The sequence below is a fragment of the Meleagris gallopavo genome, chromosome 4 (genome assembly GCF_905368555.1).
Source record: "Meleagris gallopavo chromosome 4, MGAL_WU_HG_1.1, whole genome shotgun sequence".
NCBI lineage: Eukaryota > Metazoa > Chordata > Aves > Galliformes > Phasianidae > Meleagris > Meleagris gallopavo.
Window position 1 is genome coordinate 62,014,420 of NC_139407.1, and position 16,390 is coordinate 62,030,809.

The window sequence follows — 16,390 nt, forward strand, 5'->3', positions numbered from 1 at the left end:
TTTCTGAGCTGTTCTGTCTTTCACAGACGTAAGATATCTACATATGCTAACATGCAGTGACTGTTTGGATTTGTGGAGCCGAACACTTGTTAGCATTATGGTTTCATATCATGTGATTGGGTGCTGTCCAAGCTATGTATCTGATACAAAGTCTCTTGGAACATTCTCCTCTGATGGTGTGGGAGAGTCTGAATTCAGCCCTTGGTATCTGAGCGAAACATTTGATTCGAGGTCTTCAGCTGGATCGATTCTTTCCTGTCCTCCCTTGCTTCTTCTAAGCAGCACTCACCCACTGAATCATGCTTGGTCTCTCGATGGCCAAAGGAATTGGTTATTACTAATTATTGTTCACAAACCTTGTCTGCAATGCTCCTGCCCAGACAAAACTTGACCTTCCCTGATTGTTTGCCAGCAGGGTGTGTTTGATGTGAAGTTGTTTGCTTGTGTACCTTCCAAAGCACTGCAACTTTTTAAATTAATTAATTAATTAATGTTTTTAGAGCTCTCCCATGTGTCATCTGTTTCCCTTTCCTATTTGGCTGTTTCTAAGCATTCCAAATAAAATCCTGCTGTTGGTTTGAGCTGCACATTCCGAGCTGATGGCAACATATTTATTGTAAGGAAGTGCTGTGGAATCATGTTCTGTAACAATTCCATCTTAGCTGAAGAGAGAAATAGCTACAGGGCCTTACTGCATGGTTGTTGACCACTTCTCTTCCCATCTCATTATCCTCTTGAGAGTTCTACTGCTAAGCTAATCTGTGTTAGTCAACATGACTGAACTGTGATAAGAAAATGAATGCTCTCTTCCTGCACTTTGGACTGTGCCTCCATGCAGCAGCAAGTATTAAACAAGGAGGATTAACAATTCCCTCTTGGGGTGAGGTGGCCAAATCCCAGTCATGCTAAATACAAGGTGTTTAATTGCTAAGCTGGCTATGGTTTGTCCTCCCACCTGGAGTGGAAGAGGAGCAGGTTTTTTACACTCTGGGTGGCAGGGAAAAGGCAGGCATGTTGTCTGCCTTCTGGCACTTGGCTGGACAGTGGTGGAGCAGGTGTTACTAGAGTATCAAAATGGAATGCATTGGAATGACATAGCTCTAAAAAGGGAGAAGTGGTAATGACAATCAGTAGGAAGTTGCATCAGTGGGATCAGACATCTGTTTCCTTGACATATTGTGTGTTCTCATGATATCTGTGCTCTTCTCAGTTATCTTTCTATATAGAAGAATAATAGAATACCCCAAGCTGGAAGGAACCCACAAGGACGTTTGAATCTAAGAGGATCGAGAAAAGAGCAGATCTTTCTTTCATTCATGTTAGAATTAACCTGTAAAACCAGGAAGGTGAAAGGGAGTCAGGGGAAGAAAGCACGAGACTTCATCCGAAGAGTTTCTGCTATCCCTCTTACTCTTTTTCCCACTATTCCTCAAGTTTTTCAGGTAAAGAGGGACCAGAGACTTACATGAGGTGGCCAAAAGAGATGCTGCCATGAATTGCTTGATAGAAGGGTTGAATGGAAACGTGCCTAGTAGAGTCTGGACCCTTTCAGAGCTTTTATGTAATTTTTAGCTAAGCTAGCTGTGGGCATTGCTGGCTTGCTAAAGGGAGGGTCTTAGAACTTTTTTCTCTGGTGTTCAGCTACTCATGTAAGAACCACATGTAGGGCTGTGCAGCATCACAAGCAAATTCAAGATAAAATAAGGGTTCTGTTCTATGCATGATAATCAGTGTCTGATTCAAAGGTTAAGGCTGCAAGGCCCTGGCTGCCTTCCTCATCTGGACCCACTGTTGCTTCAGGACACAGTCCTTAGTACCTCTGCAATGGAAGAAAGCAGCAAACAGACACTGTGAGAAGTGTCTGCTGTTCGAGGTGCTTTGGGTGATCATGAAATAAAACTGAGCAGTGCATAGAGGTTAAACACAAGTTAAGACATTGCAGATTTTGAACCTGCAAAGAATCTAAACTTACAGTGTGTAACAGTCACAGCAATGGGCAGTGTGTGCTTCGTTATTTGGGGGGGCAGAATGCTTTCATCAGTTGTAAGAAAGTTTTCATCTATCACTGGATGAAGTCATTTCTAACTTATTGCTTCTAGGGCAAAGGTAGGAGAATTATACAAGAAAAAGTATATTTCTACGTAGATAAAAATCAACTTTGTAGTAGCAGTACCTGTATCTGACATGACCAATCATTAAAAGGCATACAAAGTGCAGATATTTTTTAATACTGGCAGACATTCTTGAGGAGACTTACTTGCTACTGGGTTCTGTATGCAACACTAGAAACTCTGCAGTGCCAACAAATGCAGGAACTGAGGATTGCGACAAGCCAGCTTCAGGAAATCCTCTTACAGACCTCATAAAAGCACGAGGAAACAACTTCTTGGGAGTGTCTGTTTACCCTCTGCAGTACACACAGTGAAGGGGAAATAAATAGCCCAGTTTGCCTTATGTGGATCAGCAGCTTTATGGCTTTACGTAATAACAGCCTGCTGTGTTGAACTGACTGCCGTTTTGAGACTGATGGGCTCCAGAGCTATGCTGTTGGATGCTCACAAGCTCTGTCTATCAAAACAAGACAGAAGTAGAGTTAAGAGCAGTTTGAAGATTGATTTGTTTACAGCTTTCTTACAGAGCAAGTCCTCAGGCTGTGCACTGAGGTGAAGTCCCCCTGGTAATGTGACCTTTAGTCTCAGCTTTAAGGGGCAGTATTTTCTGTCTTGCCCAGCTGGGCTGAGAAGGAAGCTCATCACATGAAGCCTGTGCAGTGCTTTGGGGGTCTTAAATACCAGCTGTGACTACTAGGGATTCTTGAGTCTCTCTTCCTGTGACTATCATGCAAAGTGACAGCCTAAGTTCTTCTATTTCAAAGGGAGATATTTCCTTAAGAATTTGCAGAGTATTTTTTCTTTTATATGTATGTATATTTCATATTTAACAATAAAAATAAAAAATTAAATTCTCAACAAATGAAAGAATAAGCATCTCCAAAACTGTTGATGAGGAGCAGGGATGGCATTGCTGGATACAAAATTGGTACAAAATAAGTTTTCCCCTGTAAGAAGCCACACAGTACTGCTGTACAGAATCTCCCTAGAAATATCTCTGAAGAATGACTCTCTAAAAATGGTATTTTCTGTTGCTTCCCCAGGAGATGTCACTGGCTGGCTAAAAGAACCACCAGTGCCCACACAGGCGGTCACTTCATGCACTGCTACCTGCTGTTCTTACAGCTGTAGCACACGGCAAATCCTCACCTTCCCATAAGCTTGCAGGCAGGTGTGCCAGCATTTACCCAACATGCGTTCATTGGACAGGAGGAGTGATGAGAAAAGCCACCAAATCAAGCTGCCTTTGGGCTGTAGAGAATGAGTTGTTTCTGCTTGTAAGATCAATATGCACACAAATGTTATAAAGTATTGGATGGTCAATAAGTATACAGAAAAGTTAGGCTTAGTAAGATTAATTATCACATTGTAAGGATAATCAAAGAGAAATAGAAAATGCTCACCAGTATTGTAGGCTCACAGTAAACTCCCCAAGGAGCAATCTCCAGAGAGAGATCCTTCCTCAGTGGCAGTCAGCCCTTAAATGGAGTCTAGGAGAGGTGCAGCCAGGCTTCACCCCATCCTGGTAGTCCAGGTGAATTGCCTTCACCTGTGCTCCGTGGCTGACTCACTGCTCACCTCAGGTGGTCAATCAGAGATTCAGGCTGTGATCAACAGTTCCCATACACTGCTTTTTAGGGAACTCAGGGAAAAATCTATTTTCTTTTTCCAGAGAAAACTGCTAGCAGTGCTTTGCCTTCTGGTTATAGTGTTGGAGACCATTCTGTGTCTGGGATGTTAATGTGTGTCACTCAGATTTCCATAGCAGTTGCATTGTTTCATTTCAGGTAGGTTATTTATATATCAAAGCGCTCTTGAATGTTCCTGTCAATTCCTTGCAGCAGTAATTGCATCAGTTTTTGAAATAAACTTCTTTCTTTGATCAGGTCTCCTCTGTGACAACTGGGTTTCAGGCAGCAGCTGACCTGCTCAGTCCTTTGGCTTTATTTCGGTTCTCTGCAGTCACCCAAGGAAAGGAGGCTCCTTCAGATCAGAGTAAGTATTAGCTGGCTGTTTGTGTTAGATTGGATGTCTTTTTATGTGGAGATGGTTTCTGTTCAGAGACTTTAGTCATGCAGTTTTGGAAGCAGCACTTTGTTAACTGTTCTGCAACTCACTCTCTTGATTTATGTACTCAGGCTGCTTTTAGAGATCAGTGTTTTGAGGGTATCTGACTTGCTGCTCCGTTGCCCTTCAGGCAGGGGCTAGCTGGGGTAGGCTGCAATAAGTGAAGGGCTTTAAAAGATGAATAATGAGCATTTGATTACAGTAGTCTGAGCTGCAAAGCAGGAAACTTCAGCCAGATTTTTTTTATTTCGGGGTATGGAGATGTGGGTTTAAGCTGGACATTTCTGTTCATTGAATTATTTAAACCATAGAAAATGAATCAGCATTTGTTAGGCACACCTGGCACATTGGCTCTGCCTTAGCCAATCTTGTCCTGAAAGCTGCATTCAGGTGTTAGACTGCTTGCAGGTACTGGTTAAAAAGAAATAAATCAGGGGATGTATAGCAGTACAAATGTGAGGCAGAGGAACTGGACTGGATGAGTGAGAGCACTGTGACACAGGGAGAGATCAGGTTTTTTGGCTCTCACAACAGGGGAGGAAATGTGCAGAAACCATTTTGTGGCATGTCTTGTATGGATATTTAAAGTGAAAATCCTTTTCCTTGTACAGTTATTAAATGTTACACTACTATTGCTGTTATATTTTCAAGCAGTGCCTGAAAAATACCACCATAACTTTCTTTTTCTGGGGGGTGTTTTCTTTGTTTAGATCTTCAGAACCTCAAAATCTTGGGCCTGGCTTACTTCCTGTACCTCTTCCTGTTTTCTGGATTGGAGTATACACTAAGTTTTCTTACTCACCAGAGATTCCAGTTCAGCAGGTATAGCATGCTTAAAAGATAAATGTTGTTTATTTTATTTAAGATATTTTCCAAAATCTTAATTTAAGGTCTTTTACTTTCAAGTGAGACACTGAGGTTAATAATAGGCAAAAAGCAATCAGTGCATTCAGTTCCACTTGGGCTCTGCAGGAAGAATTTAAGAAAAAATAGGCATGCTATTTATCACAACAGGAAATACTCATTGAATTCATAACTTCTAGTCAATACAAAAGATTAAATTAAAGCTCCTGAATTATCTACAACTCAGGGAATGTACTGATTGATTTGCATAGAAGCTTTTCTCTTCCTCCCCAGAAGAGTTCTTCAGTATCAGAAGACAAGAAAGCCAAGGATGAAGGGAAAGCTATTTAACTATATTGCTCAGCTGAGTCCTGTGTTGCATATGGTGCTTGCCTTTATTCAGACACTAGAGAAGAAAGAGAACAGAATCCACTAAAAGAAGCTCAGCTTGAAATACTTTTCCTGCCAGCTCATAGGAAGATTTCCAGCCAGGAACATGATCTTACAGCTTGATTCCTCATGTTTGTCCTTTCCTTTGAGTAATTCTCAGGATTTTGTTTCATCTCTCCATGTCTGTCTTTCATTACAGTTTGTGGCTTAACGAATGTGTGTGCAACAAGGAAAGGTCTTCTAGTGTGCTAAGCCTGCTTCTGCACGGTCCTTTCAGCATAGCCATGTAGTGTGATACACAGCTTAATGCTGACTGTACGAGCTGTGTGACAAACAAGCTTGTTATAGAGGTGAGAACTTTTAGCTGTGAATATCCACGTGGTCAGGTAGCTGAGAGGTGAAACTGGAAGAATTACCTGAGGGTGGAGTAAGTGCTAATGCATGCTTCCCAGTGTGATCCACGATCAGCACTGTGCCAGTGCCCATCCTGTGCCTTGATCCTCAGTCGATCTCTACATGAGCAGTGACAGCAGTTGTGAGAAAGCAAAGTGCTCACTGCTCAGAAGCCAACAGCTCAGTGCGTACAGCAGGGGCTGCCATGGCACAGGGTGAGGCTTGGCTCTTTGTGAGCCACCCTAGTAACAGATCGGCTCCATCGTCGTACTCCAAGAGAGCACTGCAGTACTTGCTGGCAGCCATCTCATCTCCACATAAGATCTCAGCTGTTACCTTCTTTCTGTTTTCCAGCCATGGAAATTAACGTCAGCTATATTAAGAGCTTTGCACTGCCCGTGTGAACACCTAAAAGCATTTTCCCTCTCACGTTCAGGAGAGGGTCAGCACTGCACCTGCCAATCCCAGGGTGGAATGCTGTATGCATGACTGTGTCAACTGTTTTTGCCTCCCTTCCAGTATGCAGCAGGGCAAGATGTTTTTCTTTATTGGAATAACAATGGCTGTGATCCAGGGAGGCTATGCTCGCCGAATAAAGCCAGGAAATGAAATCAGAGCCGTAAAAAGGGTAAATATATATGTCAATATTTTCTTTCTTTTCCCCCACAAATCTGATGCATCCATTTTCAGTTTAAAGAACAATGAGAGATGGTTGGAGGCTATAGCTGTACTTGTCTGATCAAAAGAAATCTATCTGTTTTCATTTAAATGACTTCTAGATGTGAGTGATAAGCAGCTATTGCTCTAACTGAGCTTGGGAATATCAGAGGCATTTTTAGCATATCAGCTATGCTATGACTGAAACTTGAAGTTCTTTGTGGATAGCTGCAGTAGGAAATGTGAACGGTACTCGAGTTGAGTAAAATGCTGTGAAGATTATGCTTTGTTTCAAAGTTTTCTCTTACAGTGTAGACGCTGAAACTACTAAAGCAGCTTCATAGCTGATCTGTCATGCCTTTCTGGTTTTTCTTGAAAGCTCTTTCTGCTTATGAAACCACCCTCATCCTGCTCCCTGGCGGGCAAAACATAGGATATGCCCGTTGTGTCGTAGAGGAAACATTTCCCTGTGAAAGAAAGCTGGCACAGCCCTGCTAGCACCGCTTTCTCCTCTGCATCCATTTCCTCTATGCTCTCTGTCACCCCGCTGCGTTTGCTGCCACTGTACTGCAGTTTATACAAGTCGAGGCCGACCTGCTGATTTCAGTACTCCTTCCTTCCTCTTCCCTGCACAGAGAGGTGTGGGTACTTTGCTGAGATCAGTTATTATCTCAGTTGGCCATTGGCTGTTTGTAAACACACACATGCACTGTGCAGGACCTGCTGGCCCCTGGATGCTCATCCTGCAGGTGCAGTGTGTGGCTTGAGCAGCTCCTCCTTTTGCTGTAGTAATTCTGGTGATTCCTTTACAAACCTGCATGGCTTATGCGTCTTCTCTTGGCACAGCAGTTACAAGAGGCTTTAAAACTGAGTTATCAAAAGAAGACATTCAGTGAGAGTGGAATTACAGCATTCAGTTGTGAAATGTGCAGCAGCTCTTAGCTCTCATAGGAAAAAAAAACAGATCAGTTATGTATATGAGGGAGAGATGTATATGAGGCAGGGGAACTGGAGTCATCTCTTGGAAGAGAGAAATGATGTTGGTTTCTCTTGTAGCGAATCCATTTCAAATGCCATTCCCCTCATTTTTTTCTTCTTGGCTCCATAAGTATGGACTCCAAAAGCTCAAGGGCAGGATGTGGTCCTCCGAGTCAGCCAGCACTGCTGAGAAAAAGCTGAGGAGCTGTAGTCCTATTGCTTGCAAGCTTCTTCATCTCTTGGTTTAGCTCAGGAGGTGAAGAGTTAAAGTGAGATTTCTGGACTGTTCAACTCAGCATGAGAAGGGGGAAAAAAGTAAATCATGTGAAAGAAGTGCCCAATCAGATTTTTTTCAATTGCAGAAAATCAGTCATGGGCTGTAACTACAGCCTGCCTTACAGGGTGACTTCAGCACATGGATTGTCTGCAGTGTGATAGTGAGAGAATGAGAGGTGAATTGTGTGCCCATCCAGCTAAATTTAAGATGTCTGTTCAGGAAGAAAGGGCTTTCTGCTTCTGGTCTAAGTGTAAGCCATCAGCAGAAGAGACGTGGCGGGACACCTGGGGTTAGGCTGTAACAAGGATGGCTTACATGTAACGCTGTGACTCCTCCATTCTGCAGGCCATTTTGGTGTTGATTCCAGCATTCCTGTTAATTGGATGGGCTGCAAATGTGACCCTGCTGAGCGCTGGACTGTTGCTGTACTCGTTTGGTGAGCTATTCAAAAGCACAAGGAATTTTTCTGCATATTTAAAAAAAAAAAGCTGCATGTCTTATTTCAACCTATGTAACAGAAGCTGATGTTTCTGTTTATTAAATCTAGAAGGAATAGTGTCTGTTGTTTTCTGATGCTGTTTGTATCCAAGGAAGTTGCCATGGTGACGGCTGAATGCATCCCCAGTGCTCCTGCTGTCCCATCTCACTGTGGGGCTTTTGAGGTTTTTTTCCTTCTCTTTCAGCAGATCTTAGAAGAAAAGTATTTACTGAATGCTCATCTCAGGAAAAGCACCAAGAGAGCATTTCTTTATGGTTTTCGTTATTCAGGGAAACAGCTACAAATGATTTGGGTTTATCTGTGATGGAGCATTGCTGAAGTGCATATCTGGAAAAAAAAAGGGACTTCAGATATTCCAGTACTGCCAACTATTGCTAAGCAGCTTCAAATAAGACTAATTATGAAAGAGGAAGACAGACTCATCTTCTGCACAATACAGCTTGATTTAAGAGTAAACTCTCAATCACAAAATGCATCTCCTTAGTGCCTTACTTGTGTAGGAGCAGCTGTGTGTTGGACAGGCTTCAAGATCTAGATCTTATCTACAGCTCACCTTGATTTTGACAGCCTCTCAGTGAGAGCTGGTATTCGTTCTGTGTAACTGTGCTTCTATGTTAAAAGCCTGGTCTTCCAAGCTACACACCTAGGTGCAGGATAGCAGCTCAGCCATCCAGAAAGAGCTTCTTCTCCCCCTCTCTCCCTCTCCTGTCCCAGGAGTTACAGCAACACGTTTATCCTTCTGCTCTCCAGTTGTCCCTTCCTTCCTAGAAACGATTCAGCTTTGTATGCTGAAAGCATTTCCCTCTTGGCAGAGAAGGTCCCTGTTTCAGTAAGAGGGCAGTGCTGGCTGCACAGATCTTGGCTTTTGTTAAAATGCTATAACCTCTTCTAGTTGGACTTAACTCTTATTTCCCAAGGCAGAAGGTAGCTATGGCTCTCATCCATGACTAAAGCCTTGTGCACGTTGCGGGGCCGTTCCGCTTACAGTCACCTCGCAGTCTGTTGGAAACGTGAGCGATTCCTTCTCCCTGCAGCCCCGAAAGGTCTGCAGTGATTTGGAATTGTCTCAGTTAGCTGCTCTGACCTGGCCGCCCCTTTCCCAGGGGCTCCTGGAATGGAGCACTAATGGGAAACACCTGCGCAGAGCATTCCTGGCTCTGGGCTCTTCCTGCAGGTTGGCTTTGAGGGGGTGTTTTCATTACTGAACTGGATTAAACCTTATGATTCATTGTTGGTACGATGCCTCAGAGCTCAGCATTTTTCTCTGCAGTAGTAACGAGTTTGCACCACATGTTTGTCACTACTGCTGGTAACTGAACTCTGCTGTTCACTGACAGTCTGTTTTGTGGATTTTTCCAGCTGCTGCCATTGTTATCCCGTGTTTGTCTGCAGTGGTATCAGGCTACGGTGAGTGCTCATTCTGGGGGGGCAGCTCTCACTCACTTAATTCAACTTTGTGCACAATGGGCTCAAATGAGGAACTGACGTCAAGTTTTGAGATGCACCTCTGGTACAAAAATGCTGGACAAGTGACTCAGGCTGCTTGGCTGAAGTGTCCCCCTCCTCTCAGCTGCATTTATTAAGAGGGAAGTCATTCATTCCTTCTTGATTCCTCAGAAAAAATAGGAGTGTGTGGTATTGGTTGCTACTTTCCTTCGCAAAGCAGATGTGGCTGTGTTGGCAGCTGTAGAAGACAGCTTTCTTTAGCTTTGGTTCATAACCAAGGTTGCCGCACTGCAGTGCTGGCCGAGGGGAAAAGTAAGGTGATGGTATTTTCTCTACCTGTGCTGTCTCAGCAATTCCAGAACTGCTTTAAAATCTAGAGAAGCAAATGTAGTTTTTCTAGATAAAGTTTTTTGTTGGTTTTGGAGTGTGGGCTTGGTTTTTTCGGTCTGTTTGGTTTCTGGGGTATTTTTTGTGAGCAGGGAGTCACAAGGTGTCCGTGGCCAAGCACGCTTGACAGGTCCTGATGTTTTGTTTTAATGAATGTTTACCTTGGGGGAGAAGGAAAAGCATGGCTCAGGCAGTAAGTGTGAAATGAAAGGAAGAACAACGGCATGTGGGAAATAAGTCCAAAAGAAGCAGGCCTCGAGAGCTAGAGCAGTACCCTGCCCCAAGCAAAACAAAGCTCCGGGCTGACTGATGGCTCTCTGCTTGTCCAGGTTCTGCCAGCCAAAAAGGAAGAGTCATGGGGATCCTGAGGAGCCTGGGAGCTCTTGCGAGGGCGCTGGGACCTGTCCTGTCAGCCACGGGTGAGTGGGGCTGTGTGCTCCAGCCAACACACAATGGCACTGTAGGTGCCTGCAGCCCAGCTGAGGCGGAAGGAAATGGGGAAGTGGAACCACAACGGCATGTCCCAGCCTTAACTCTGATCTCAGTTAAATCTGAGAAAGGTTGGAGCCGGTTTGACCATGGGGACAAACAGCTGCCCTGTGGTGCTCCTGCGGGCAGTGAGTTTCTGGAAGGGAAGGGACAAACGTCAGACTACGGCAAAGCCGAGATAGCAGAACAACTGCAGGGCACAGCACATGTAGTGCCCTTTCCTCCAACCCCAAGCATTAGATTTATGCACATCTCATTGGAGCAGATCAGTAGCAACAGCATGAGACACTCAAGAGCAGCGGACAGGTATGACCAGGGGCAGCTGAGGAGGATGTGCTAGGGACAGTTAGAATTATTGAAGCTGGTAAATGAACAGGAACTTTCCCTATTTCTATACCGATGAAAATACCCTATTTAAAATAGGTGTTTTTTATCATACTGTTTTATATTGGAAGAGAAGTATTGCCAGCAATATTATTAGCCACCTCCTGTTTATAACATGCAAGAACATGCATTAAAGATTCAGTGGTCATAGCTGTACTGGCACCTGTGTTCTCCGTTTTATCAGCAGCTCTGTGTGCTTGTTCATGTATGTGCAAGGACAGTTATGCTAAATATAACAAAATCTGTTTCCTTTTCAGTTTACTGGCTGGCAGGGGCAGAGAGTTGCTTCACCATCTGTGGAGCTTTTTTCCTCATCCCCTTCATTTTACTCGGTTCTATCAAACAGCAGTCAAAGGAGAAGTAGGCAAAGGCAAGAAGAAACCAGAGCTATCATCAGCTTCCAAGGACCTCCCCACCACCCAATTCTCACCACCTGAGTCCAGTGACCAAACTGGGAGAAGAGGATGTTCTGGAAGGAAAAGTGCAATGACCACATGCAGTAACAGCGGGCTGCAGATTTCTTATGGCCTCCACAAGCACTTCAGTTGACAGCCTCACAATTGTCTTGGCCGGTTTTGAAAATGAAACCAAAAAAAGGGAAAACAAAACATGTAGCAGTTCAGTAAAGCATGAAGACCATCAGATGAGGCTTGGCAAGCTGAGACTGGCGTTATGGCAGCGCTGCTGCACACCATGCCCCAAAATGACAGTTGGACACCAAGTGCTGCTCGCCACCACGCTGCAGTCCATAAGGTGCTGCTCTTTGCGCATCTCCTTTGTCATCAGCACAAGCCTGATGAACCCCACTGCCCAAAGCCTCTGCGAAGAGGACTCTTCTGCCTCCAGCTAGCAGAGAACAAATGTACAGGAGTTGTCTGACAGACACTGGATGCTGCACAGTTATCTATCAGTGGAGCTGGTAAGAGCCGTACCAACTGCCTTAAAACCTGATAATCAAAAAGAAGAGCAAGCAGCACGCTCCAGGCTTCCTGAGCCTGACTGGTACTTGGTCTTAAATGGACTGTTTTTACTACACAATTAAATTGAGCTGTTTTATATTTCTGGTACTGCATGTTTTTTGATGACCAATCACTGTTTGTTTGCATTACAAATAAACTGTTACGTTGTGCACTCATCCAGCCAGTGATCAGTGCAAACCCAACACTGTTACTATGATTTGGCACAGCAAAACTGGAGTCCAGGAGCCCACACCAGGGACCAGAATCCTCCAGCAGCCAACAGTGCTTCCCAGCAGGACTGGGGCAGGTTCTCCAGCAGAGGGTGTGCTGGAAGGCCAGGGGGAGGGAAGGGTTTTGGGGCAGGGGAAGGACCCCTCCCCCTTCTCACCACACCCACCTTATATTTGAGCTCAGCTGATTCTGCTTTTTAGGGGCCAGTTCCTGCCAAGTACTCGGGTAGAATGCCTGGGAAGGAAGCCCTGCAGGAGCCAATTTAAGTATTGTTTCCGAGAATACATTAAATCATTGGTAAACGACTAACAGAAAATTGAACTAATTAATTAAATGTTCAGGTTTACAGCTGTAGAACAGTACAAGTTTTGAAAGCAAATGGGAACGTGTTTTTTTTAAAGAGTTTTATTTGTGAGTAGAACTTAACTGATACAAGAAAAAGAAAAATACAGGACTTTAATTTGCCCCAGAGTGTGTAACCATACCATACATGACTACATTTCATTTGTAATACAAAGAATTAAAAGAACAAACTACAAAATTTGAAATTAAAAGTCATTGCATATGTGGTCAAAGATAAATGGAGGGACTCCATTAATGAACTGAAACATAGAGCAATTAGTAGTTTAATTACGACCCTGCAATAAAACACAATTTAGCAAAATAAGTATTGTATGCTTCCTAGTGTACAGAGGACATACAAGGTTAAAGTACAAGCTGAAAGCCATTAGTGCCATGCAGCCCTGACTAAACATTGCTGTTTAGGGGTCTCTCGCACAGTGAGTTACTGCTGCTTCAATTCCCACCGTACCTCTACCCACCCCAAACAGGCAAAGCTCCATTCCTCACAGCATTCAATACTACTCGGAAAGCTCTTTGCTCATCTGAAGCCTTACAGCTCTGATTGCCATTTCTGCCGTTTTCCTTCACTGTCTGAAACCAACCCAAGGTACCAACGCCCCAGGCCTAATGTAGGCCTTTCTAACTGCTGGACCCATCTCTTCTGCGATGCTTTCTACTACGTGAATTGTAAGGCATTAAGTTCTCTGCTATTTTACCAATCGACACTGTCCTAAAATTAACACCCACATTCTGTTTGCTGCACGTACTGCGAGCCAAAGCACTGCTTTCTCCCACACAGGAGTTTTCAACGTTTCTGCTGTTAAAACCAGAAATGCTTCCACTGGGAGCTGATGAGCGACCTTCCCTGCTTGGGGCTGGGGCAATGACAGCGCCTGGGGGATTCCTGCAAGCCTCGCCTCTCATCTTGAGACTACTTACACAATTAGTGATAGACAGAAGCATGGCAATCACTGGAGAAGAGTTAATTCAGTAGTGAAAGTGAATTTCTTGACCATGCTACGCACTAAACAAACATTTATAGCAAACATCTGTGAAAACACATCCTTAAGAAGGTTAGCTGGAATTCCTGTACTTTACTGCTGGCAACAAGAACAACAAAATAAAGAAATACCAGTTGTGAGGTTCTTTGTGAGTGAAAATAATATCAAAACAAGGTTCAATGCCCAGTGTAACACATTTACATTTTTATCACGGGAAGAAATAGTAGCAAAATACTGCAGATGGGGTTTCTGTGCAGCAGGTCTGCACGTGCACCCAGGGTATTTTTGACCAGGTGGAACAAACCTGTGCTAAGGCCTAAAATGCAGCCGTCTGGGCTTTGCATCACCATGGACTGACCTTTTAACTCTACCCAACAGCCAAATCACCATCTGACAGATTCTTAGGGAGTCGAGGACTGATTTCCCTCAAGCTGCATTCCCTGGACAGAGGGCTCCATCAACACGTAGCACCAGCAAACCACGCCGCAGTTACTTCAGTCCTACACGAGGATGGTTTCAAGTGCCAGGTGTAAGTGGAAAACACTTCCATTTTCTTACTATAGTCAGAAGTTGGGAAAAAGTGAGGAAGGAATGAATAGTCACAAAGCTTTACTACAACCTGATCGGTAATCACAAGATTGCAAAGCTTACATGTCAGTTCAAGAGCATATCCCCCTGAAAACACCACTGCAAAAGCATCCTCTTAAGAAGTCACCATTTAAGAAGAAATTTACTTTGACTTGGAGCAGAATTTTGAAACAGAACGCTCTCATGGTAAGCAATTTGTGTTGCACTCTTAATGGCAAAAGCTTGGTTTTACTCTTCCATAAAGCGGTGTAGGCTTTAAGGTATAAACAGTGATTCAATGCCTCTACATGGAAGTCATTTATATTTGCTTAGAAATTAGGGATCAGATCGGTGGTAGCTGCTGAAAACACAGATTAGCACCTTTTTGGATGTTAATTTCTGGTTATAACCTTAAACGATCAAGCCATAACTTGAGGGGCTAGTTGGATTACTTGTTGCATTCATGTACATAATAAGACAAAACACTCAGTACAATCTGGTACATTCTAGTGGTTAATGAATTTTAAAATATGACAGTGTTTCTGCAGTGTTTGGCCTTTAGGAGTCACTCTTCTTTTTGCTCTTCTTCAGGAAGGAAGGAGTGCGAAACTTCTTTTTCTTTTTCGATGGGGACTTTCCTGGAGATTCATCACTACCTGCATCAGCTGCCGTCCCCTCCTCAGCTGTTGGAGTCGCTGGTTCTTCAGCAGGCTGAGGCTGGGGTTCCTTATCTGCTGCCACAGGTGATTCTGTTTGGCTTTTGGACACATCTTCATCGCATCTCCCTTCCTCCTTTCCTAAGGGAGGGAAGCTGAGTGCTTCTGAAGGCTCATCAGGGGTGAGATCTGGGAGGGTTTGCTTCAAAGTTGCAGCATCACTGTCATCTCTGTAGGTCTGGTCCTGCTGTGTCTCTAATGGACGGACAGATAACAGCACAGTTAGCTCATCGTGTCCCTGGGACAGAGAAAGCCAGCAAGTGATGGTATGTGCTCTCTATAAAATAATAAACTAAAATATTTACTTTGCATGAATGCCTTTGTAATAGGTCTATTCTTCTTTAGCTTTCAGCACAGAGACAGAAATAAGATATTTAAAAGTGTTGTTTTTTTTCTTCAAACCACAGAAGAGCTAGAGCTGAACTCCACTCTGTGGGCGTCACGCAGCAAGAACAAAACTTGAGACTTCTGGCTTATGTCTCATGTAACATTTGCAGGCAACACGAGATTTTAGTACAGTAAGCAGGAATTGAACCTACAGTTTTCAGTGGCATTGAAGACAGCATCACGAAATTCAGCATTTGATTTTATTTTTTATTTTTTAACTTGCTGGGATAGCAGTAATTGCTGATTTGTAACTACTGTCCACCACTGGCTTGCCAGCTTTTAACTGCAATATGTGGATTTCCATAATGTTCTTCCATGAGATCTAACAGATGTAGTTTATTAATATCTTTTCCTATCACAAAGGCTTTACTGCTTTTGCAAGATATGTGAATATGAATTATGGACTCTTGCCATGTAAGTAAAATCCATGTAGTTTATCCAATTGAAAGAGCTCAGCAGGTTATGCAATACAGCAGCTCTCACCCCTGGATGAAGGAGGATCAAAAAAATCCACGTCCAGAGGTGAATTTCAGCACTACACTCCAGCCTGTAGCACCTCTCCCATGAACCACCATGCTTTACACAGGTTCTGTTGAAAGCTTTCCTTTCTGCATACATAATTTAACAAGTATCACATCTAAAGTTCCCTTCCTGCACTGAAGTTGAGAAGTGTCTCCTTTGCGGTGTCAAACACATCTCCACTCATGTTATGTAAGGAGAAATTTGGAACAAAATCCAGGCCATTGGCACTGGCAGGCACAAAAGAAAGGCATCTATTTTTTCCCCAGTTTGAAAGTTATATTATTGTTGGTTTTGTCTTCAGAACTTCATCTTCAGAACACTGAAGGCTTTCAAAAGAATTTACAGCAGAGAATTTATACTTTCCCATTTTCCCTAGGGAAAAAACAAACTGTCCATTTCATTTCTGCCAGACAGACCTGCAATCTTACACCACATCTCACAGGGCCGTTCTGTGAACACCTGCAGGAAATCAACCTGTTTTCCCCAGAGCACCACAGCCATCTCAGATGTTAAGCAAACACAGCAAACCAGAGCTCAGCTCCAACTGCTCCACGCACGTTAGAAGTTTAAAGGTTATAGTGCGAGAAGGGCGTAATACAGCAAAAGAGAGAAAGCAATTCTATTCATTACAAGCTGTCTCCTGAGGCTCTAGCCTAATGTGTACACATGTGTCAGTGTCATATACATACACAGAATCATAGAATGGCCTGGGTTGAAAAGGACCACAATGACCATCTAGTTCCA

At 43.6% G+C, this 16,390-nt stretch overlaps 2 protein-coding genes across 12 annotated transcripts in view; one reads left to right on the top strand and one right to left on the bottom strand.

Annotated features, from left to right (window-relative positions):
* Positions 1 to 14,697, top strand: part of SLC75A1 (solute carrier family 75 member 1) — a 27,880-nt gene extending 13,183 nt beyond the window's left edge. For both annotated transcript variants that reach the window (XM_085223575.1, XM_085223574.1), the window contains exons 7-13: positions 3,998 to 4,106; positions 4,889 to 5,000; positions 6,324 to 6,432; positions 8,062 to 8,152; positions 9,575 to 9,622; positions 10,378 to 10,467; positions 11,179 to 14,697. In XM_085223575.1, coding sequence (XP_085079701.1) covers positions 3,998 to 4,106; positions 4,889 to 5,000; positions 6,324 to 6,432; positions 8,062 to 8,152; positions 9,575 to 9,622; positions 10,378 to 10,467; positions 11,179 to 11,285 — 666 coding nt within the window. In that variant the 3' untranslated portion in view covers positions 11,286 to 14,697. The remainder of the gene's footprint in view (positions 1 to 3,997; positions 4,107 to 4,888; positions 5,001 to 6,323; positions 6,433 to 8,061; positions 8,153 to 9,574; positions 9,623 to 10,377; positions 10,468 to 11,178) is intronic.
* ADD1 (adducin 1) overlaps positions 14,269 to 16,390 on the bottom strand; it is a 55,704-nt gene continuing 53,582 nt past the window's right edge. For 8 of the 10 annotated variants that reach the window (XM_085223569.1, XM_085223566.1, XM_085223563.1 and 5 more), the window contains one exon: positions 14,269 to 14,932. In XM_085223569.1, the coding sequence (XP_085079695.1) occupies positions 14,580 to 14,932 (353 nt within the window). In that variant the 3' untranslated portion in view covers positions 14,269 to 14,579. The remainder of the gene's footprint in view (positions 14,933 to 16,390) is intronic. The other 2 variants (XM_085223570.1, XM_085223568.1) reach the window with 1 other exon arrangement.